The 24,330-nt window shown below is 33.5% G+C and overlaps 2 protein-coding genes and 1 long non-coding RNA gene across 3 annotated transcripts; 2 read left to right on the top strand and 1 right to left on the bottom strand.

Moving 5' to 3' along the window:
- Positions 1-688: 688 nt before the first annotated feature.
- On the bottom strand, positions 689-1,026 carry LOC130648871 (uncharacterized). Its single transcript, XR_008982974.1, has 2 exons — positions 939-1,026; positions 689-855 (listed from the first exon to the last, which is right to left on the bottom strand). It is a non-coding gene; the product is annotated as an uncharacterized LOC130648871 (long non-coding RNA).
- Positions 1,027-4,734: 3,708 nt separating this feature from the next.
- On the top strand, positions 4,735-18,118 carry LOC130648865 (coilin-like). Its single transcript, XM_057454973.1, has 9 exons — positions 4,735-5,018; positions 7,528-7,584; positions 11,573-12,428; positions 12,790-12,873; positions 12,977-13,054; positions 14,723-14,770; positions 15,705-15,786; positions 16,950-17,026; positions 17,246-18,118. The coding sequence occupies exons 1-9, from the start codon at positions 4,792-4,794 to the stop codon at positions 17,291-17,293; spliced, it is 1,557 nt and encodes a 518-aa protein (XP_057310956.1). The 5' UTR covers positions 4,735-4,791; the 3' UTR covers positions 17,294-18,118.
- Positions 18,119-21,386: 3,268 nt separating this feature from the next.
- On the top strand, positions 21,387-24,130 carry LOC130648870 (uncharacterized). Its single transcript, XM_057454982.1, has 2 exons — positions 21,387-22,156; positions 22,521-24,130. Exon 2 carries the CDS (start codon positions 22,647-22,649, stop codon positions 23,283-23,285), a length of 639 nt encoding a protein of 212 aa, XP_057310965.1. The 5' UTR covers positions 21,387-22,156; positions 22,521-22,646; the 3' UTR covers positions 23,286-24,130.
- The last annotated feature ends 200 nt before the right edge of the window (positions 24,131-24,330 follow it).

Below are 24,330 nucleotides of genomic sequence, written 5' to 3'. Positions count from 1 at the left end.
TGGTTAGCCGTACCTAACTTAATTTTGTTTTTATTGAACGTTTTTAGCTTTTGAAGTTGTTTCTTATATGATAGGACCCAGCCGTACCCTAATATGGTCCAGCCGTACCTTATTTTGGCTAGCCGTACCTAACATAATTTCGTTTTTATTGAACATTTGTAGCATTTGAAGTTGTTTCTTATATGATAGGACCCAGCTGTACCTTAATATTTTCCAGCCGTACCTTATTTTGGCTAGCCGTACCTAACTTAATTTTGTTTTTATTGAACGTTTTTAGCTTTTGAAGTTGTTTCTTATATGATAGGACCCAGCCGTACCCTAATATGGTCCAGCCGTACCTTATTTTGGCTAGCCGTACCTAACATAATTTCGTTTTTATTGAACATTTGTAGCATTTGAAGTTGTTTCTTATATGATAGGACCCAGCCGTACCTTAATATTTTCCAGCCGTACCTTATTTTGGCTAGCCGTACCTAACATAATTTCGTTTTTATTGAACGTTTTTAGCATTTGAAATTGTTTCTTATATGATAAGACCCAGCTGTACCTTAATATTATCTAGCCGTACCTTATTTTGGCAACCGTATTTGAATTTAGCCAGCTGTAGTCACTTTTAGCGCTAGCTCTAATATTGTCCGCAGCGTAATAATGTTCAATCTTACTTTACTAATGTTTTTCATACATTCAATTTTAAAAATCTCTTTTGTATTTGTATTAAAATCATTTTATAAAAATTATAATACATGTAAGATATATTATTATCGGTATTTCATCATTGAGGATTCCCTGGGGGTTACTGGGGCTCGACGATGGAGTGCTCCATTTTGCATCATTTTTATCGGCATAGATATTCACCTAAAAGACGAAATAAAAGTTAGACAATTTAACTTTGATATACATTAACGAATAATTTTAAGCTTAGAAGCAAGTGGTCTTACACAGAGCTGCTAATTACGAATTTTCTTAAGTACGGCTAAGGTACGGCTAAGGTGCGGCTGTTAGGTACGGCTAGCTTTACTTAACCTTCCAGCTCTAACAACTGCTTGGCAGGCAGAAATATGCGGGAGCTTGGCAAAGAAAGGTCTTTTTCTGCCCATTTTTTTTCTACGTAAAAATTGTCAAGGCCTTAAACTATTATAGATTGTATGTGTGTAGTAGGCAGATTGATAACTTCTGATTGACTTTATTCATATAAAGTCATAATGATACCTTTATGGCAAAGAAACAGACTAAAAAGAGCTCACTTCACCTAGCACCTGCATCTTTTTGCCTTCATACACTTGTTAAAGCATAAATCCACATCTTTGTTTTTCACTAAAACGTCCAAAACTCCCCTCCGTTTAATTTTTTTTCTGCATCATATCTATCAATCACTTTAGCATTACAATAGCAACAATAGTTTGTCACATTTTTTCGAAAAAGCGTGTTTTTCGTTTTATATTTAAAAATTTGTTAAAAAAGGAATTTTTGCTCACTCTAAATAACAAAGTAGTAGAAATTGCTGCAGATTCAAGACATCAAAAATTTTGCAGAAGAAATATTTTGCAAATGACCGATTTTTTAATTTTTTACAGAATTCATTTTGGTGTAAATATATGGCAAAATCTGCAAAAAAAATAAGTTTTGGAAACACAACCAACATTTTTTTCAGGAGAGGCGTGCGATAACACTCACACGCCTTCACGCCTAAATCATGCGTGCGATTAAGCACACGCCTGAAAAATAAATATTGAGTTTTCAAAATCAACCTATAAAATTCATTTTGTAGCATGTGATGACAGCCCTCGAAATAATTTTTGGAGACTCAGGCAAAACGTCCGATAGATTTCCGTCTTGATCGGACACCTTCATATCTCAGAAATTGTTGAATAGTCCTGGTCCTTTTAATCAATGAGCAAGCCTATTCATAGCCAACCTTACCATCCTAGCTAATTCACCAACTCTTGACTTAGTTAAAAGAACTACGTAGACATAAATCTGTTTTGCCTGGCCCCTTCGTCGTTGGTAACCAGGTCTTTCACAAGAAATCCAGGCATGCGGTTCTTAACGCCGACAGAGCACAGATGAAGTAAGTCTGCAAAACTGCACTCACAGGCGGAAGAGAGATTTTATCATGGATTTATTTGTAGATAATTTATCCATTTGACAAAACAATTGGAAACCATAGCAGGCCCAAATTTAATGGATTTTTTCTTTATGCCTGTAAAAATGAAACCCTTGTGCGGTATAATTTTTTTTTCTGTAAAATTTTTGCCTATTTGCTTGTGATGACATAAAAATGACAGTATAGTCATGCATACTATTTCGGACAGTAGAAAAGGAAGTTAAGATTGAGAGAGTCGCTATACCAGTAGACGCTGGGTCATCATGTTTGGGGTTCACGATTTAAAACGTCCCCCACTTTTCTACCGCAAAATAAATCCACAACAAAAATAACCTTGGAGCTCGTATTGCACGCGTTACTTGATTTACACGTGCAAATGATCGCACACCTACTTAAATATTCCTGAAAAAGACTGAACCATTCATACATTTTTGATAATGTTTCATTACATTGGTCCTTTGCCTTTTCCTCATTTGGTCAACAATGTTTTAAATCTCATCACATTTTTAACTATTAATCAAAACATTATTTGACTTTTTCAGCAATTTTTAGGAATCACCTTAACAACTAATCTCAAAACACTTGTACAAGATTAGTATTGCTGCTTGATTTACATTTATATAGGAGTAAAGATTAAAAAAAAACATTTAAACAAGCAACTTCAATCAAATCTGATCACCATCTTGAATAAAAGCTTCTGTGTAGAGCAACAAACATCAAAGTAATTTTGATGTCATTGCGTTTCTTGTTTGTAAAATATTCAAACTTTTAAGGGGATTTATTTTCAAAGTTGGACATTGGATTTATTGCTCTATCCGAAATTAAATTGCTAGAAATACGAACAGGGCTCAGTCTTCTCTTTTAAGTTGCGTACCCCTGAGCAACACAACATTGCAGACCTTGCAGATATTGCCCTAGAGTAACACTTTTGGTAAGATTTTCTCAAAAACAATCAAATATTAAGCTTATTCCAACTTTTGGTCAAAAAAATTGAAGTTAAAAACGACTCACTTTGTCCTTTGGGTGGATAACTATACATCTGCAATGTTTTTTTAATTGAACTTTTTATTATCAATATTTTATAGTTTGCAGTATAATATAATAAACACACATGAAATGGATTCAACACAGCAAAATGTTCCAAACAAAGCAATGGTGTACATTTGTGGAGAATGTCATTCTGAAAATGAGATCAAAGCTCGTGATCCAATTCGATGCAGAGAATGTGGGTATAGAATAATGTACAAAAAGCGCACCCGTAGAATGATTGTATTTGACGCAAGATGATTTTGAAGAAGTATACTACAGTTATGTAAATATGTGACATTTGGGTGAAATACCCAACAGAAAGAAGATAAAACACTTGAAATGTTAAAATATTAATGCATCACCATTTTGTCTTTGTATTCCTTCTTCTTTAATACATTTGTTTTTTGCAAATCTTGATGTTTTATATGTACATTGTGCCTTTGTTTATCCAAGTAACTTGTTGTTTGTGTTGTTAACAAGACTTTAAGATTAAAGGTCTAATATATACCGCACATTATGTTCAGAAAGTGTTAGACCTATTCTAAAAATATACTTGTTTAATGTTACAAGTTTTTTTTGCTTGACCTATGGCTTAAATTATTTTGGTTCGTTTCAACTTAGTTAATGTTAACATAATTTTTCGATCCTTCTTTGCAAGACCTTGTACCTTGTAAATTTCATCCCTTTTTTGGCTTTTTACACTTTTACACTCAACAAATTTAAGGAAATTGTAATCCCTTTAAAAGATATCCACGTTTGTTTTTTTTGTTTTTTTCTTCATTGTTATCATTTTTAATTTTGATTTTATTTTAAGTTTGCCTACATTTCTCAGAAGTATGTAATACTTAATAGACCGTAAAAAAATACATATACTCTGTTGATTCAAGTTGATATTTTTTACCTTTAATAGAATTTTTCTGAAAATTTACTTGACCCCTATGTTTTGAACTTAATCCTAAATATACTAGACTTTCCCCACCCCCAACCCCTACAGAAATTTTGGTAGACTTTTCAAAATGGCGTCAAACCTGTATGTCATAAAAGAAACCAAATGGTAGCAAATATTTTTTGTATATGTCAGCACTTGTGAAATTGTAAGCTTCAAATTTGCCTAAACTATCTGCTTAAAATTCAGATTTTTAATTAACAAATTTTTCAAACATATTTTAAAGATTCTGGTAGCCAAATAAAAGTTAACATATTTTCTATCTCTATAAAAATAGCCGTCTGTCTGTTTGCGCATCTGTTTGTCTTTTGTTATGGAAACACGAAATGTGATATATAAAGGACAGGCAACCCCATGGATTTTTCACAGGTTAACGTCTAGTTTTTTACATAATTCACGTAATTTTACATAATTCACATAAAAAGGCTAAAAAATTCAGGGGTTTTCCCATTTTTTGTTAAAATCCAAAATAATCGAGTTAATCACACATCAGCAAATTTTGCACAATGATTCTCCTTGATGAATAAAACTGTTGTGTGGTGTTGTGAGTTTTAATTTCTAAGAATAATCCTAAAAAAGTTAAGCCCATCCCAGCAACCCTTTTTAGCAAGAGGCCTTAAATTTATAAACCTAACCTTTTTGATTTATTTAAGTGTGTAATATATTTCTCTTCTTTTAGCATAAAACACTTTTTTACACCAATAAATACAACATGAGGGTGAAACTTCACTTTGAAGATTTCCCTGCTTCCTCCAACAATCGAAAAGTATGTTTTCTGGTAGACAAAGAATCATGCAAGAGGGTAACTGATCTTTGCTATTTGATAAAAGAGCAGTATTATTCTTCAAATGGTATAGTATCACTATATTTGGATGGTTTTTATTTCCCTTCACAAGAAAGCATAAATATTATTCAAGAAAATGATACATTGAATGTGAGGTTTGTGTACCTTCCTAATGTTTTACTTCTGCATGGTTCCATAGCTTTGGTGAAGAAAGTAGAACAACTAAACAACCAAAGAAATCTTAGGTCTGATCTTCATACAGATAAAACTAGAATGTTTTTATCTTTTGTTTTCAACGTTAGATAAAAGAGTTACCATATAAAATTATTTCGAATCTGGCAGACTCATTTGATTTTCTGCAAATTTTTTAGCTATATAATCTGCCAATTCTAGATTTTAGATTCCAATGTTAGAAATTTATTAAAAAATGGCAGCAAGGGATGGAGGCCAGAGTCCACCCACCTCCATGGAATCTTTTGGACTAAGGTTGCTTTCAAGTATTCAAATTGGTGAATTTTTTTCTTTTTTAAAATTGCAAGGTTGACAATCAAGTAGAAATCTTCGTTTTTTAAGTTGTACTCTTGTTTCTTTTAAAACTGAATTTGTGATAACTAACATCATTAATCCCAGTACCCTAAAAATAAGTAGCAAAACTGTGCATTTACAACCTTTTTACCCCTAATAAGAACAAGTAGACAACTAAACAACCAAAGAAATCTTAGGTCTGATCGTCATACATATAAAACTAGAATGTTTTTATCTTTTGTTTTCAACCTTACCATATTTTCCGGTATATAACCCGCACATCATATAACCCGCAGCTCAGCTTTTTATATGGGAGTTATAAACTAGATGCTATCAGATAGCACAAGTGGGGGACGTTTAAACTCGTGAACCCCAAACACGAGAACCGAGTGTCTGAATCAGCGACTCTCTCAGTTTTAACTTCCTTGTCTCCGATTGCCGAAATAATAATGAATTAAAGTTAATTTGACAAGTCGATCTTTTGCTAATGCCGACAGTACTAAATCAGACAATGCTGTTTTCTTTTTATTGGTAGACATTAGTTTCAGCCAATAATAACTCTTACTTCCTGCTATTAAACAAACAAACAAACAAAACCATTCTATCAGGCTATAAACCCAAAGTAAAATCTCTGTTTTTGATGTATATTTAAGTTTTTTTGGCATCAAAATAAACAAAATAATAATTATCACGGATTGTCTATAACAGCGATGCACGAAACGTTCTTTTCTAATGTTTAGAGAATTTTGTTATCTATTTATATCTCAGCAATCACAGTGTGCATGATAAAATGGCGGCAATGAGGAGGAGATAGTTGCGTGTGTCCTATTAATTGTATTTTATATTTATTTTTGATATTTTCAGTGGCCACCTGTTGCTCGAAGGTAGCCAAGATAAAAAAAGAAAATTATTATCTATATTGTAATTTTAACATTTTTTAATGTTTTTAACAGGAATTAATAATTAAGTCCTGGGCACTAGGTTGTGAAATACGTGTCAATTAAACCTAAAAGTGATACCTTCTATATTGCTCTATTACAAGAAGCAAATCATTTTAATGTGCTCAATGTTATTGCAAAGATATAAATAGATTAGAATTACATTCAACACAAAAGAAAAATTATTCTACAGAATTGTGTTTCAGAGAGAGCTCGTAATATTAGCACTGGCAAGCAATAGAAAGTTATAGCAATTTTACTGTGTGAAAAAATTAAATCACGTAGTTGAAGTAAGATTACGTAGATATAGGATCGTGCATGCAGTTTTATCAATGTATGCATTTTATCCCATTAGTACTATTTTTCTCATTGAATGTATTAACTTTAAATTTCACAATAAATGACAGAAAATATAAAACTTATCACATAACCAGCACCACATTATAACCCGCACCAATGGTGGAAGTTGTAAAAATCAACTTATACCAGAAAATACGGTACATAAAAGAGTTACCATATATTATATGTTAACTTTTTTATTGAAATAATTTTATACTATAAAAGAGGAAAGAGGTAATACATTGTGAGTAACTAAATGTCGGGAAAAGTGACCCAAAAGTCATCGAATAATTTCCTTTTTACTGTCGAAAACTTCTAACTTAAAAAAAATTTTTTGTTTAATAATAAATAGCAAAGTGTCGTATCTTTAACAAAAAACAACCTTAGGTTGTTACAAGCTCAATGTAGAAAAGGCGGTCAACGTGCATTTAAAAATGGTAACTTTGCTGAAAGATGTTAGTCGCACAAAGAATACGGCTGTAAATCATAGTTGTTTCTTACGCCGACCTAAAAGTTTTTGATACTATTTCATGGCTTGATGTAATGCTTCGCATAAATGTAAAAAAATGCTAAAAATTGCATCACATTTTTGCCCTACTTTTCAATATCACTTTGAAGCGCTAATTCGAACCCTGTATTCAAATTGGTGAATTATTTTCTTTTTTAAAATTGGCAGGTTGACAATCAAGTAAAAATCTTCGTTTTTTAAGTTGTACTCTTGTTTCTTTTAAAACTGAATTTGTGATAACTAACATCATTAATCCCAGTACCCTAAAAATAAGTAGCAAAACTGTGCATCGACAACCTTTATACCCCCAATAATGTCATTTGTCATTATATAGAAATTTCTTTCCCGTGTTAGGTTTTCAGGATATAGCATAAAAGAAAAGTCATTACCTACAAGTGGAAATAGAAAAAGGTGAGTGCATTTTCAAAAATTATGGTTGACATGGTAATACAATGTTTTGTTGTGCCAAATGTTCATTTGTGTTAACAATATCATTAACGACTTAAAAGTGTGCAAGGGTAAAAGCACGTCATACACAACGTTGTGTATGACGTGCTTTTACCCTTTTTCAATTAAACTTAAAGAAGAAGTTAACCCAAAAATTGTTTTTTGATATTTCATAGAAAGCAGTCAACAACTTCAAAATTTAAAGTTTTATTTAACACTTCTACCAGGAAAAGTTAAAAAACTCACGCTCTTTCTATGAGAATTACGACCGCTATCTCGACCCCTTTGACAATAAAAAAAAATGGATCGGGCGCAGTTTATGATGTAAATGTGTTCAGAAAGCAATTTTCGTAAACAAAGCTACAAAGTACAGTCTCCTTTTATGTCTGAGTCGATTAGCTAGCAATGCGTTAAATAACATTATAATTCTTACATAAATAAAACATGCCCAACTGTTCAGCATTCGGATGTACAAGCAGATCGTCACGTGAAAAAGACCTGAGCCTCCACAGAGTTCCTTCGGCGAAAAACATCAAAACCTTGTTAGTTGCAAAACATACAACGTGATGGAGGCTTGCCAAAAGATTCAGCCTTTTTTATTTGCTCAAAGCATTTTAAATCAGAGTGTTTCCAGAGAGAACTGCAAGTAAGGAAATCATCCTTAATATTTTTCACATAATGATTCATTATTTGCTGAACAAACTTTGTTAAAAAAAGGAATCATTCTTATTGCATTTTAGACGGGGGTTATATTTAAATATTATATCGCGTTTTAGGCGGAACTACTTGGTACCACCCCGCGTAGAAGATTGTTGTCAGATGCTGTACCAACAGTCTTTATATTCACGTCAGAATGTAAAAAATTGAAAAACACAGAAGAAAGGATAAAATCACGGGAGAAAAAACAGGTAAATATAATATAAAAGCCAAACAAGTCCTGGTGACGAGGCTGAAAAACACTCATAAAAAAGATAAATGTTGTATTTTGTCAAACTTGTTTCCACAGCCTTTTCATTATTTAGGCGGTAGAGTTAGTACTCGAAGACACATTTTCCGAAGCAAACGTGTCTTCAGACAGATATCAACATTTTGCTGCTCAAGTTGAACCTGATGTTGTGGATAAAGGTGTCAATGCTGTTGCTAGTACGCAGTCGAAGAAAACCCAATACTGTTTTCAAGGTATCTCAACAGTAGAAGTAAACGATTTACAAGCACACAAGAAACCGTTGTTAGTAAAAGTCCCCACGAAGAAGTGTGTTAAGAACATGAGTTGCAACACCATGATGTCATTTCCACCCCATGTGACAGTTGAAATGCATACTGTGTTATTTAAAAAAAGCAAGGTGGAAAACAATGACGACGACCCAGCTACATCCGTGTACAATGATGACCAAGATTTTTGTTCCACCCGGATAGCGTGATGGAGAGTGAAAGTGATGATGGTGATGAAAATGATTCTGGGGAACTCACTGGTGACTACAAATCAAGTAACTTTATTGTACATTGGGCTTGCATACTTTCACTACTGCGCTGTTTCACATGCATGAAAGCGGTAAACATTTCTAACTCCATAATCGTTGGGACACAGCTGATCTTACATATGATATGCTCAGCTGGCCACACTCATAAGTGGTGCTCGCAACCTTTATTCTGTGACAACCTCATGGAAATTTACTCGTGTCAGCAGCTATATTATTTACAAGCAATATTTACCAGCGAATTAAGGAATTTATCGAAATTTCTAAGATAAAGTTTATTTCAAAAGTCGCATTTTATCAAATACAAAAACATTTTCTTTTTCCATAAAGTGTTTTCAAAGCTGTCTTGATGCTGAGGATAAACTTGATTTGATAAGCGACGAGAGATGTGATTCACCGGGTTATAACGCGAAGTATGGTTCGTACACCCTTATGAATTTGGAATCTGGAGAAATTTTGGCTTTCCATATGATCCATGTGGGAGAAGTAAAAAATTCATTGCGGATGGAAAAAGCTGGGATGATTAAAGTACTAGAGAGTGTCAGTAATGCTGGAATATCCATTAACAGCCTTACAACTGATCGACATATTCAAATAAGGTACTTAAAAGAGGAGCGGAATGACATTAATCATCAATTTGATATATGGCACATTAGTAAGAACATAAAAAAGAAATTAGTGAAGCTCAGCGGGGAAAAAAGTGCCCGTGATTTACAACCCTGGATAAAGTCTCTTATCAATCACTTTTGGTGGTGCTGTGCATCATACGAGGGTAATCCAACAATTTTAAAAGAAAAGTGGTTTAGTCTTTTACAACATGTGAGTAATGGACATTACTGGGAAGGAAACACTTATTACAAGAAGTGTGCCCATGCCAAACTCAGTGAAGACGACAGCTGAATTAAAAAATGGCTTCGAGAGGGTTGTACTGCTTTCATAGCGCTGGAGAAAGTTGTGCGAGACAAACTATTGGTACAAGATTTGAAGTACCTAGTTGAATTTAAACATACTGGCAGTTTAGAGGTATATCATGCCCTTTATAACAAATACTGCCAAACGACTTTATTTTAGCTACAGTAGTATAGTCGCGCGTTCTCAGTTAGCAGTGTTAGATCATAATGCTGGCACAAGCTCAAAGCACGCACAAACGAAAGATGGCAAATTGCAGTTTAAACACCAATACTCAAAGGTTTCTGGCACCTGGGTAGTAAAAAAAATTTCGACAAAAAGATCAGAGCTATACAGAAGATTTGGGAATGGAAGTCGCGTATTTAGTGTCTTCTCAAGAAGAATGTGCTATTCCAGATCTTAGCAACGTACCAAAATACATGGCACCTGTACAACACCCAGAAAAAGCAGAAACTGTATGCAACACAAAAACAAGATTCTTGTTTTGAATTTATTTTTTATTGTAAAAACGTTTTTCTTCTTGTTAGTTACACAACTAAATGGTTGTCATCAACACTGGGTTATAAAGCCAAATCGTTCTGAAATCGTTCGACTCTGTGATTTACTCGTTCTCTAAATAAGAAATAAAAATTAAATAAATAACCCTCTGACAGATCTCATAATAAGTCATATATGTTTATTCCGAATATTCGCTTGAGTGATGCAACACAATACAAAAAACCCAAATTAGACTGTGGTAACAACACGAGCAGTTTTAAAAAGTTTAGAAAAATATTTATCAGTTATTTATTAAAAAACTTTAGAGGAAAAAGAGAGCTGCAGAAAATATATTTTTGAAAAGATATTATTTTTTGCTTAATAAAATTTGGTATATTTTATCTTGGAAAATTACTCCGGTGTTGCTGTAACAAAACTTGCCTTTTGTTTGCATGCCTTGGCATAACCAACAAATTTAAGAGTTCTTGTCGCTGTTGTCACACATAATAAATAAATATTTATTCCAGGTATGTTTTAAAATATTTTAAACTACGTATGATACTTTGAAGAAATAATAAATGTCATTAGAAATTTATTCTAGTACGCTTTTTTATACGCGACCTCAAATTTTTGTTTCTGAACACATTTATGTCATTTTTGTTTTTCGATCCCAGACCATCTGTACAAAACCCGCTGCGCAAAAAAATGACAATTCTTGGAGGCGAAACAGCAGCTAGTTCACAAAGAAAACACAACATTCAGGAACTAACTTAGATATTTTCATGATCATTTTATATAAGTTGTGAGAAAATCAAATTTTATTAATACCCTTAAATACCTTGATGAAAATCCAATTTGAGAATTAACAGCCTTTATTTGCACCTATACATGCATACTTACATTTGCACAGACAAATAAACATGCTTGTACATGCTTTATTGTATACACAACTATGAATTGAACTAATTCTTCATATACAAATAATAATTTGTTAGTCCCTGGAATTTGGAAAAGATTAACGTTATCTGACACAGTGAAATTACGTTTTTTTTCAAAATGAACACAAACAATTGGATTTCTTTTTATAGAAAGGCTGAACAGTCAAGTTCCGATTCATCTTTGTCCACTAACACTGAAGGTGAGGTGAATACAGAAACAGGCATCAAGAAAACAGTAGCCAGGCCACAGAAATGTGCAAGATTAACGTCAGCATCAAAACTGTTGCCATTAAGTAAGCTAGGATTTAGAAGTAATCAAAAGAAAAAGGAAGTAGAAGAATCGTCGTCATCGTCTTCATCTTCAAGTGATAGTGATTCTAACGATAGCTCAGATAAGGAAGAAAGAAAAATAGCAAACAGTGACCAAAAAGCCACACACAAAATTCCATCAGTTGATTTAACTAAGCAATTAAGTAATCATGTATTTGTAAAACCTACTCTTATAAAGACCAACGTAAAGAAGTCAGGCATTGCGAAAAAGAAAACAAATAAATCGTCTAGTAGCAGTGATTCATCATCTAGTGATTCAAGTGAAGATGAAAAAACGGAAAGCAAAATAGACTTTGATATCTCCAATTTGTCAAAGAAGGCAATATCCACACCATTTCCGACACCCCCTGTTTTTCTTTCCTCGTCAAACCAGTCTATTAAAACCAGTAAAGCAGATTTATGTGCCAAAAAGTTGCCTAAAAAAGATAACTATAAAAACACTTCACAAATTCTTACAAGTAAGCCTTGGACTCCGAATACTTCAGAGACAAACATTGAAGAGAAACTTAATTGTTCTGTCGAGACAAATATACGTGCTGAAGGTAATACCAGTGAGTTCAAAGTTTCTGGAAAAACCTTGCGGAATCGTAGACGACGTCAGAAGAGATTGGAACTTGCTCGAAACAAAGCCAAGAAGCAAAGTGGTGAAGGGAAATTAGATGATGAAACAGAGAAGGTTAAAACATTTTTATGATTTGATTTTTATTTGATTTTCCTGTTCAAAACTTCTCTTTTTTTTAATTCTCTAAAAAACTTACCTAATTCTTCAAATTTTCTTTTTCACTTATGTCTAATGTACATAAATAACTTATCATAATTTTTTTAAAAACGTTAAATTAGTTCATATTTAGTGGCTGGTGGAAAATTTTTAGAAGCCTGTGTTTTGTTCTGAAAAAGCAATCGTGTATCAAAACATCTTCCACAACAATGGTTAAATAGTTTCAAAAAGCAGTTGGACACAGTTCGTTCTGTTTACAGAAATTACAAGAACTGCTGGTTCCTTATTTTTACTTTTTATTTAAGTTTCTGTTTTTTAGGTGGATACAACCTCTTATATGACTGAAAATAATCTGAAGAAAGGGCTTGGTAATGCAGAAACTCTTAGTGAAATAACACCACAGGTATTAAAGTAATACCAACATTTGCATACAAAAGCATATCATGAGATATAACTTCAGTCAGATTTTGTCTATAGCTTTGTTTTAAGGATATTTTCTTTACTAGCCTGCTGGAACTAGAGATTACAGCACTTACCCAAAACTTGTCGAACCACCATCAGTTGGAAGTTTGATAGCATACAAGGTGAGTTTATTTTTCACTAGCAGACTATTGAAACTATTTACTTTCAGAATATCTAAAAAAGGGGATATCTCTGAAATAATTTAGAATTTAAATAATTTTTAATAGCGATTAACAAGATATGGCACGCAAACCAGTGATGAAAAAATCAAATTTCCGGCAGGCTGTGCACACCATAATCATGCACGCAATTTTTTTTATAAATGGATTGATATAAAAATACAAATCATCGACAATTGAAATTCCATGACAGAATAGTCTTGAAGGTAGTGTAAGACAAAAAAAAATTAGGGAAGTAAAAGGAATCTAGTAAAATTAAGCGACAGAGCAATTGATTTTCAGAACTTAACAATGTGAACTTGGTTTTCAAGGGCAAAACAATATTGTAAAAAAATCAAAGACAATTTGTAACATAGTTGTTTGCCAGAGCTGCATATCGCAGAAGTCGTTGTAGACGCACTTTAGATATGCCATTCAGGAGACTCAGTAGATTTTTGTGCTGGAGAGAACTGTGCGGATTATATCATCCTCGACTTCCTTTTGATATGATAAACAATGGCAAAATTTGTAGTGCATTGCTTCTCAATTTCTTTAGTTTTAATTAGTGATAGTGGTCTAATAATATATTCAGGGTGATAATTCTTCAGACAAACCTTTATCGCTTTACCGATACGTTTTGTGAAGATTTCTTCTCGTGAAATAAAGAAAAATGATCTGGAAAATGCGGTATTCAGGAAAGTTTTATCACACTGTTGCTTTCACTAGATTCAAAAATCCTGTAAAGATCTTAACGTAAAATTTAGGTTGTTGTCTTCTCTCTTGTCTGTTTTTCTTTAAGGAAAACCAGTAGTTTCTTCCAAATTGACCTTGAAATTTCTCGAAATTCCACAGTTTTAATTTTCCTTATGTACTGCATTTTTTCTCAAGTTTTTATGACTAAATGAAGATTAAAAATCCTCACCTAAAATTTGATAATGATGAGGTCTTTACATTCATACACTTGCAAGCAATTTTGTTTAATTTTGCATGAATTAAAAAACTTTGACCATAACAGTATTTGTTTGTTTGTTTGTTTGTTTGTTTGTTTGTTTGTTTGTTTGTTTGTTTGTTTGTTTGTTTGTTTGTTTGTTTGTTTGTTCGTTCATTTATTCATCCCTTTATTTATTTCGGAATGTTTACGGGATAGCCACTTCAGTGTTGGTAGCACTGTCATCAACGTGGATCCTGCGTTCTAAAAGTATACATTATGTATGCGTCGGAATTGTCCACCGAATTTGCTTCGCATGGTAGGGATGACCCGTGGCTGTGGTAAAGACATTGGCAAAACATGTCCGCATTGTGGACTAAATCACGGACCTTGCGATTACGACCCATCCCCCGTAACCACTTGGACAGTTTTACTTTTTAGTGGGATTTTTTTGTACAATTACACACAATGACTAAGAAAAAAATAATTGAACAATTCATAAGTGAATAATAAAAATAAAATTAAAGTTAAAAATAAATATGCTTTATTATTATTGCATTATTATACATCAAGTCAATGTTGACTTTAGTAGTCAACTTTAAACTTTCAAGTTATGAACCTTACTTAATTTTAGTTAGGTGTGATTGTTTTTGCTTCGTTAGCTGATTTGAACGAGACAGTTCAACGTATTTCGTTCTTCTTAGGTGATAGAAATGTCTTTTTCATACACACCAGAGATGTCGGAATTCAAGGTATGTGTATTTTTAATGCTCTATTATAGTAACCGTAGCAGTGTGATATGAATAAGCTCTTGAATATTCTGGTTAGTCAGCAAGCATTCACAGCGAAGATGTTATGCATGATATGCATTGTTTTTTTAACTTTACCCATGCCACTAACTCACTCTCTTAGTTATAGCTTCTTAAATACTGCTTCAATGGGACTAAAACAGTTCGACCTCCTATTTGAGTTGCCATGGAGTTGTGAAATGTGGATTGGAAAAATATTATATACCACATTTATTGCCACCTGTATTGTCTACAAAACACATGTGAGAAAAAAATGACATCGTGTCAACATTGCTGACGAATTTTCAGCCATATCACGCGTTCTTTTGTTGTACTATATACCTACCAAGTTTCATCAACACCTCTGGGATGTTTTATATTAAAAATCCCAGTATAATTTCTTTTTAAAATTTTTGTAGCGCTCCGGAATTCGAGGTGATATTTCGCGCTTTTAAGGACTGTTCCCGGAGGCCATATCCTGGTCCTTTGGTGGCTATGCATCTGATATTTTTAAACAAGTATTCTACACTTCTTCAGACTATATTCTTCGCCATATTAGAAATACTTTATCAAGTTAAAATAACGCCGAGACTACTAAATATTTTGTCAACTCTAATTCTTTCAAATTTTTTCGTGATAAATTTTGCTTCTCCTAATGTGTCTTTTTCAAATACTCGCTATCTGTCCAGCTCTGAGCTAATTTAAAAACGGGGTTTTGTAAACAAAAGCACTATTATAATTGCAACTATAATGATACTAATAACCCCCGTCCAAGGAAATTCCATTACTTCATGTAAACCAGCGGCAACAATGCACAAAATAATAATACGGGAAATATGTACGACTGGTGATCCACTGTGGAATTTTCTACAAGCTAACGACTATTTTTTGTTTCTAGGAAGCTGTTGTAAACAGCCACAACAAAGAAACTAACGTATTAGAACTTAAACTTTCGTCAGCTTCACTACACAAAGCAAGAGGTAGAACTAAACTTTATAAAACGCCCTTAACTTTACGGGAAGGTGATGTGAATGTGTGTTGTATGAGAGTGTATTGATATACATATTTAATGTGGGGTAATTACTAGGGTGTTGCCAAGGAGATATACAAGTGGTAGAAGTAAAATACATACCAGGTTTAAAGGAAATAGCGTTCCACCGAAATGACGTCATTTTATTATTTCTTTTATCTGTATCATCTTGTTTCATACCTGGGTATAAGTAGTTCAGAATATATAACGCTTTATACTCCCTACCGGTGCTATACATTATACCAAAACGACCTTGTGTCTTCGTAAATTTAGACTCCCCCTGGAAATAACTCCCCACCTATTGTACACTACAGAATAGTTATTGCCAGAGTGTTATTATTATTTTCTGTGAAATTTTATCCCTTAAGTAATTTAATATTTTGTTCCAACTATATGCCATTTTTTTGATTTTAAAAATGCTTTCAAAATTTCGGTATTTACAATCGATACAGGACATCCAAATTATTATAAAACTGATGATGATGAAACAAACATCAAATTTTCCTTTCCACATTGTACGATTTGGGGCCATCTCTGTAGTAGCAAATAATGTACGAAGTCTGACATGTGGCTTCCAACTTTTGACTTGTCTTACCTTACATACAACACTAATTCTATGTAACTTTTCAACATGCTTGTTAGTGCAACAAACACTGAGTGGGCGACCTGAAAGCTATTTTTGCGCAAAAAGTATAAGCAAATCAAGGTTCCTAATTTGGGAATTTCACTGAAGAAATTCGCAGTATGTTGAATTTTTAATTTCGCGGAGCACCCGAACAGCCAAACGTGGACATTTCTGGGAATTAGAGGACATTTCTATAACGTCTTTTCTTTGGGAAAATGTCAATTAATTTAAAAAAAAATTTTAATATATTTCGCAGAAAAAATATTGGCAAGTTGGGAACTATTTACGAATTAACGCTAAATTCACGAAAATTTCTGCAAAAATTTATTAAGGTAGCGATTGAGTGATTTTTTTCACTTTTCTGAGCGAGTTAAGTTTTTTATTGAAAATTCCAGCCACTCCAGTACTAATTTTAGCTTAAGAATCCAGAGTAATAATTCAAAACGTGTATACTTTCTTGAACATGATTGAGGAGTTTTATATTTTAGGTGATGGCAATGTGACTGGTCGTTTCGAATTACCAATGGAACAAGACGAAGATAAAGAAAATACAATGGATGATATAGTACGTGTTTTTGTTTCTTTGTTTGCAGGCTAACTGGCTGGCTGGCTGACTTGCTGGCTCGTTTGTTTTTTTGCTTGTTTTTTTTGCTGCCTGTCTGTCTTTCTGTTGTTTGACGGTCTTTAAAAATGTGTGTCATTAATTTTAACGAACAACAGGCTATGCTGCGATGTCATCATTTTTCTAACCCGTCAACCTGACAGCGCGTTATGTTTACTTTAGGTGTTAGTGAACTGGTCAGAATTGTGTGATGTACGCCTAATACTGTGAAACATTATCCATTGTCAAAATGTCAAGAAGAAATCGTATATCTCAAACAGTTAAAGGACTTAGCGCATGCGCCAAAGAGAATCGATTTTAAGCTAGACCAAGAAACACACAAAATGAATGTTACGAACGTAAAAAGATTATCTTGCAGATGGCGACTAATAATGTAAGCTTATGGTGAAGTGTTATTTTAAACATAGAACCCATCGAACTTGTTTGTTGGAACATATTGTGATGTATATGAGGATTTCAGGAATAAATGACAGTCTATAACTACTTGAACAATATATTTTGTGTTTTGTTTCATCCAGCTGGGTAAACATTCAGTAATATGCAAAACAAATAAGTTTTTTATCGTTTTTTTAATATACATATTTTCATAGTTAAATTTATTATTGTGGAAATTTTTAAGCAGTCTTTCTTGGAAAGCGAAGGCCGCTGAAGTAAGTTTTTATATTTCTTTGTTTTAGCAAATGTCTGAAGAACTTATTTTGTACACAGAGAGTTTTGTCTTGATTATTCAACCATTTTTTCTTTATGTCAACAGAACAGAATACTACCATCAATTTAGTTACTGTTAAGTAATATCGGGAGGTCTAGATTTCGGATTTGTAGCTTGCATTTGCAAAATCGAATGTCAGAACTTTGAGATTATTTGTAAAAATAGAGTAGTACGGTTGAGGTTTAACGCGAGCAGTTTTTCTCAGCCGTGCTCATAGACTATACGATCAAGGTCTGAATGAAGTACGCGTTGAATATCAGATCTAATGTCTAAATTTAATTCTGTATATTTTTGTTCTAATGCAAGACTTGATTGAAATGACGTAATGTTTTTATTGATAATTTTGAAATATATATTTAAAAAATTAGGTGCTTTCACAAAAACGAATACGTTAATACACGGATCGGCTTAATAAGTAGAAGATTTGTGAAGTCGGTTCATCAGATTGTCAATTCGTCAGGTCGTTTGTTTAATGATGTAGTTACCGTTGACAAATTGCTTCAATTTACATCCGTTTCTTAATCCGATTGACAAAATAATGACTTTTTGATTTTCTTGTGTTTTACTGAACAAACTTGGGGTTTCGAACCTGTAAATGAGTTATTTAGATTTGGGGACAAAACCTTTCCTCTTTTGTTGACCACCGTAAACTAACACAAATGCAACTTGAGAGGACGTGAGAACGATTCATATGACTACCTCCTTGGACTAGACAAAAGTTATTCGACTTCTTCAACAAGACATGTTGCCTTAGACGAATTTCCAGGGCGGCGTCCCGTAACGTTCTAGGCATGAGTCTTAAAGACGAGTTAAAAAAACCTTTTTTTGAAAATTCTTCATATACTGTGGAACTTAGTAAGTTTGAATTAGCAAATAATAAGATTTTGCATCAAAACATTTTAGTTAAAAAATTGGGCGGATTTTTTTCCTTATGTTGCTTAAACTTCATGTTTTATTTTCTATTAGCTCGCGTGTTCCTTCCATTCCGACATTCTGTTTCCTTCAGCAACAACATCGTATTGCATATCCTCCAACTCTCCTCCGTATGCACTTCAAAACATCTATAAATTAGAAAATAAAAAGGTGGAGGAGAGCATTTGAGCTGTCAAATAAATAATGTACACCACGTTTTAACGGACTTTAATTGCTGTGCTCAAGCACTGCGGTTTCACTAATTACAATGAATTATTATTAAGTATTGTTAATCAAGATGCGATAGAACAGTGGGAGATGAATAGATTACATCTTTTCTCTTCTTTAACCTTAAAAGGCTTAGATATATTGCACTGTATGGCGGAGATTATCTGTTTACGTTATGTTAGATGGTATGTATAAATGAATGGCTGTGGGGTATAAAATCTGTAAATTATGACTGGTTGGAAACATCTGAAGGATGACAGTGACAAGAATTGTATGCTATACATAGCTTTGCATCTCTTGGTATTTATCCGCACGCACACATATTCTTCTGCCAGTACTTTGTAGATTAACTTTGGTACTGCCATTAATACGCAAGTACTGGCGCAAGTTTCGTTTTCGCATATATTATTGTGAAAAATAAACTTAATTAGATTTTTCCTTAAGTTTGAGGACGTTAGTTTTATGGATTTCTTACTGAACAAACATTGGACAAACAAACAAAGATATTGTACTTGTCGCGAAAGTCGTCACCTGTGCACGAAATTGAAGTAGAAGAATAAAAGTTGCGCGAAAATTTCATGTATCAGGTATGTGGTTGATTACCAGGTGGGTGAAAGAAGTTTTACCCGCTATAGGTTCCTAGCCCCCTCACAACCAACCCGTTGAATCGATTTTATTGAATTTCAATGCGTTTCCCGACAATCTGGAGGTAAATATAAAAGAAATTGCTTGCTATTGCGCAACCTCGTCCCCCGGGCATCTTGTATCTTTTCTTTAATCCGAGGGTATAGTCGTCCCGATGTCAGAATTTTGATATTGTTAGCAATATTAGTGTATAAAGTTTTCATTTTTTTTTTTTTTTTTTTGGGGGGGGGGGGGCGGTCAGGGTAACAAATGAAAGTCGGTAAATTTATAGATTATTATTCCTTTTTAGCTAAAGCGAAATATTAATCCTGGCCTGTTAGGTTTTTAAGGCTTGGGACCGAGGTTAATATTCTAAATCACAGATAAAAGTATCACATAGATATCCACAAATAACAATGTTTTTCTACTTAAGAGTATAAATTACCTTGTTGTTTTTGTCAAACAGGCGTGCACGCTATAAAGCGGTTCTATAAACATGTGTCTTTGCCATTAACAGTCCAATGCGCAAAAACTAACGTGTAAAAAGAAAAATGGCGATTTTTTTAGTAAGGTTTTATTTAATTACCGTATATATCGAAAATATTTTGTATATCCTTTACCAGTCCAATGGACAGCTGTTTTAAATGGGACTTTGTTATCGTCGAAGGTCCTGGAAGGGAGGTTGATTTGAACCGAACGAATATAAAAACGGATAGCCTACAATTTAAAATTCGCTACTGGGAGTAACTTTGTAGGTGAGAAATTAGAAGAAAAGCTCTTTAAATTTTTCTTTTTATGGACCATATTTATTCAACAAAGAAAGCTATAGAACAACGTTTTTGGACAGCAAAAGAACCGCGGTAACCGAAACACGCACGCAATAGTGGTCACTTAGTGGACACTCTAATAATGTACCAGCATCCATGTGTTAAAGAGAAAGCTTAATGGTGTAAGGAAGACATCGTAAAAAGTACCTGACATCTAATTTTGAGTGTCGAGGAAAGAAGAATTCAATTTTGTGAAAACTTGTGCCCGCGGCTTTATAGGTTTTTTCATTGATCATCAAACCTGAATATGAAACAATATGATATTGTCATATAAACAGGTGAGCATGTTCTCTCTTCATGCTGTGTGTAAAAGAGAGAGTGCTTGATTATTTTTTGATCAATGTGACATTAACAATTTTATGACGTAAAGATATATAACAAACAAATATCGTTCCCATAGTTTTTTGAGTGAAAAAGAAAGTTTTTGTCGGCGTCAAAGGCAAAAGATACTGGGTACGAGGTTAGTGCGAGACAAAGTGTATCTAACTAACTTACAAATTATTCTTGCGTGTTGGGCAGCGAATCTTGTTCATAGGGATTCTTTTCCACTTATCAAAACCTTAGGATCGAGGTTGATATACAAAAAAAACATAAATGGAAAGCGATTGTAAATAATTCATTGTTTGTGGGAAATCTCTAACGAGGCGTGACCATTTCTCAACCACATTTTTTCCAGTGGTTAGGACTATGTTGAAAAGAACCTTCAATTGTGTATTTTTCTCATCAAACATTGTTGTTAGGCGGAGAACTCTTCATTTTCTGATAATATGATCGCCCTATGTTATTCAACAAACTTAAAACGATAAGTGTGACAGATTCGAGATTTGAAGTTGGTGTATGTCTAATATGGGTACAGTCACTTACAAAAGAAAAAAATTGGACTATACTTTAAAATGGAAAGATAGTGGTTGTTTTGGCATATAATATAGTTTTATTTTTGAGAGACTTGTGTACGTAGTAGTGCATGTATGTATATGTTGATCACAAGCATCACTAAATAAACCAATGTGTAGAGTAGCTATAATTTCTGTCTTTCCATCGCGAAAATGTTTTTCAGATAAGAGTTGTTTTATCGCTTTGTGTTTCCTTTATATTACTTTATTTCATTATTAGTACATTTTAGTGGAAGGTGGCTCACATATTAAAAAAAAATACATCAGGATAAGAGCACGTGTTTCAATGTTGTGGTGATTAATTCGGTTTTCTTCATTGTGATTTGTGTTGTGTAAATATCACGTCCGCATACTTGTGCCTCACTTATACAGATTAACTCGATCATCCATGTTCTTTATCTGTGACGTTAAGAATAGGGAGAGGGGTGGAAATTGAAAGTCCATATGACGACGTTTGGTGCATATTTTTCAATTTGTTGTCATCACTCCGTCAATCAATTTTCTTTTTTTTTGTCATACAGTTTTGCCTATGTACTTTTGTTTTATTTTTTGTTGTTGTTAGGAGCCGTATCTTCTTACTGAATAAAGTGTTATCAAGATTGTAAAACGTGTGTCCAAACTCGAACACATGCTGTTACAACGCACCAGTTATTCACAGCAATCATAAAATTTTAATTTTATATTGTATAAATATACTTGAAAAAAAACACAGAAAATCTAAGTTTGGGTTAACTCAATTAAAAAGAATAAATTATTTATTTATTTTAACTCGAAGAAAGAGGAAAAAAGGTGAAGATGAACTTGTGTGTTCTTAAAAATGTGTGTGATCATAGAAGATGAAACAGCGTAACAGAAAAAATTGTGTTGTGAGAGCTATGGTGTAAGTCTAAAGAAATATTTTCGAGATAAAAAAAGTGCTGATAACAAAAGAGATATTTTTGAATATTTTTTCAAAGAATTGTAAATGTTTGAATTGAAGAAATCGAAAATTTGTTATGGATTGAGTTTAATTTAATTTTGTTGTTTGTTTGTTTATTGTTTGTGTACCTTCTATAAGGGAGATTTGCGATTTGACCTCACAAAAGTCTTTTGCATGAAGAGTTGATGTAATTATCTCCGTCGCCTTAGATTGTTAAAGCAACGACTTTTTTTATTTTGGTGCCGTCACACTGATTATATTCATGTAAAATAAGCACGAAAGGGTTTAGCCTATTTTGCGTTAACGTGCTGTATTTATTTTTTAGGTGAAATACAAAAATATTAAAAAAAACCTACACATCAACAGTCGCCACAATAAACATTTATCTCCACAAGAGTCCGTTATCTCCGTAAAATTCCAACATCAATGCTGCAACACTTTCTCGTACACCATGGGTAACACTTTATTATTTCTCAACAATAATCTCAACAACGTTTTCTCTAAGAAAATGCAAGTTGCTATCATTGGATTGGATGGTGCTGGAAAAACAACAATATTATACAGACTCAAACTAAACGAAAACGTTCACACAACAGTACCAACAGCAGCATTTAACGTAGATACTGTTCGATTTAAAAACTTAAAATTCTTAGTCTGGGACACTGCAGGGACTGCTGATTTACGACCGTTATGGAAAGCATACATACGAAAAGCCGACGGTATAGTTTTCGTGGTTGATAGTGCGGACACGAAAAGATTTGATGAAGCGAAAATAGAACTCGACGAAATCCTAGCCTCTAGAGAATCTCAAGGAGTGCCGTTGATAATTTTAGCTAATAAACAAGACAGGAAAGACGCTGTTTCTCCTATTTACCTTTCACACGAGCTTGAACTTGATGGTCTCGATTATTCAGTAAACTGGCATTTACATCCTACAGCGGGTCGATATGGTGACGGTTTACATGATGCTATGATTCAACTAGCTAAAATGGTGGACGAAAATAAGAAAGGTCACAAGCGATCGAGATCGGAAACAACGAATATTGGAACAGCTAGTTTTGAAACGATCGAACATTCAAAGTTTATTTAGCAACAACTGACGGAAATATAGCAAGCCCAACAGCAACCTCATTCCTATAACTTTTTGGCTCTCACCGGCGCTGCGCTTATTGGCAGATCTGACGAAAAAGTTCATCTCGCCGTCAGAAAGGAGCAACAGGTACTGAGATCGAGGTTGGCAGTAATTGAATAATTGAAAGCCGTATTCACAGTTGACGCTTAGCAACAGTTTTTTGCATGGATCAGCAAATAATAGATTGCTGTTTCGAAGAAAGGGTCTAGGTAATAAATTAAAATGGATTTAATAAAGATAACTATAACAGAATTGCAATTAACTTGACTAACTAAGATTACAAGAAACAAAAGGACAGGTTGAGTTGAATCAGAAGAAGTTTTGAAATACGTGCCTTGAAGGTCTTGAACGAGAATGTGAAAGAAAAGTTAATATATTGTTAGAACTTTAGGAAGTCTTATTGAAAGAAAAAACTTTTAAAATAAAAATAAAATTTGCTCAGGATTTTCTTTTTTATACTCACTCTAACCTCCGCAGGCCTCTAATCATGTTTGTTGGGAGCAGTCATTGGTTAAACAATAGATGTAATGACCGATGAGAACGAATAGAAGGAAACAACATGAGAAAGGAATTATAGATTGATGCAAAAGTAACATAAGGTGCTGGCTAATCATACAATTTTAAATTACCATTTGGCTTCTTTACTTTTAATTTTATATCACTTTTTCATTAAAAATGGCACACTTTTGCTTTAGCTGGAAAATGCTTCATAAAGTGCTAATACCTCTTCGACTCGTTAAGGATGAGGCAGGATGTTGCATTTTCGGGACAAGGGGCTTTTTTGAATTTAGAAACGTTTATATTGGTTATATAAATATTAATTATGAATGTTGGTTACCAAGGTGTTGCAATGAAGGATAGATAAAATACAGTCATATACCAATTTGAAGTAAATATGAATCCAGAGAAGCGACGTCGTTGCTGACCACAACGTCGTCGCCATTATGTTTTTGTTACCTCGATTCTTTATAAATGCACTATTATACGTGTAGTAACATTCACG

This window comes from Hydractinia symbiolongicarpus, chromosome 7 (genome assembly GCF_029227915.1).
Source record: "Hydractinia symbiolongicarpus strain clone_291-10 chromosome 7, HSymV2.1, whole genome shotgun sequence".
NCBI classification, from domain to species: domain Eukaryota; kingdom Metazoa; phylum Cnidaria; class Hydrozoa; order Anthoathecata; family Hydractiniidae; genus Hydractinia; species Hydractinia symbiolongicarpus.
The sequence above is the reverse complement of the archived record's forward strand: the minus strand, read 5'-3'. Positions and strand labels throughout refer to the sequence as shown.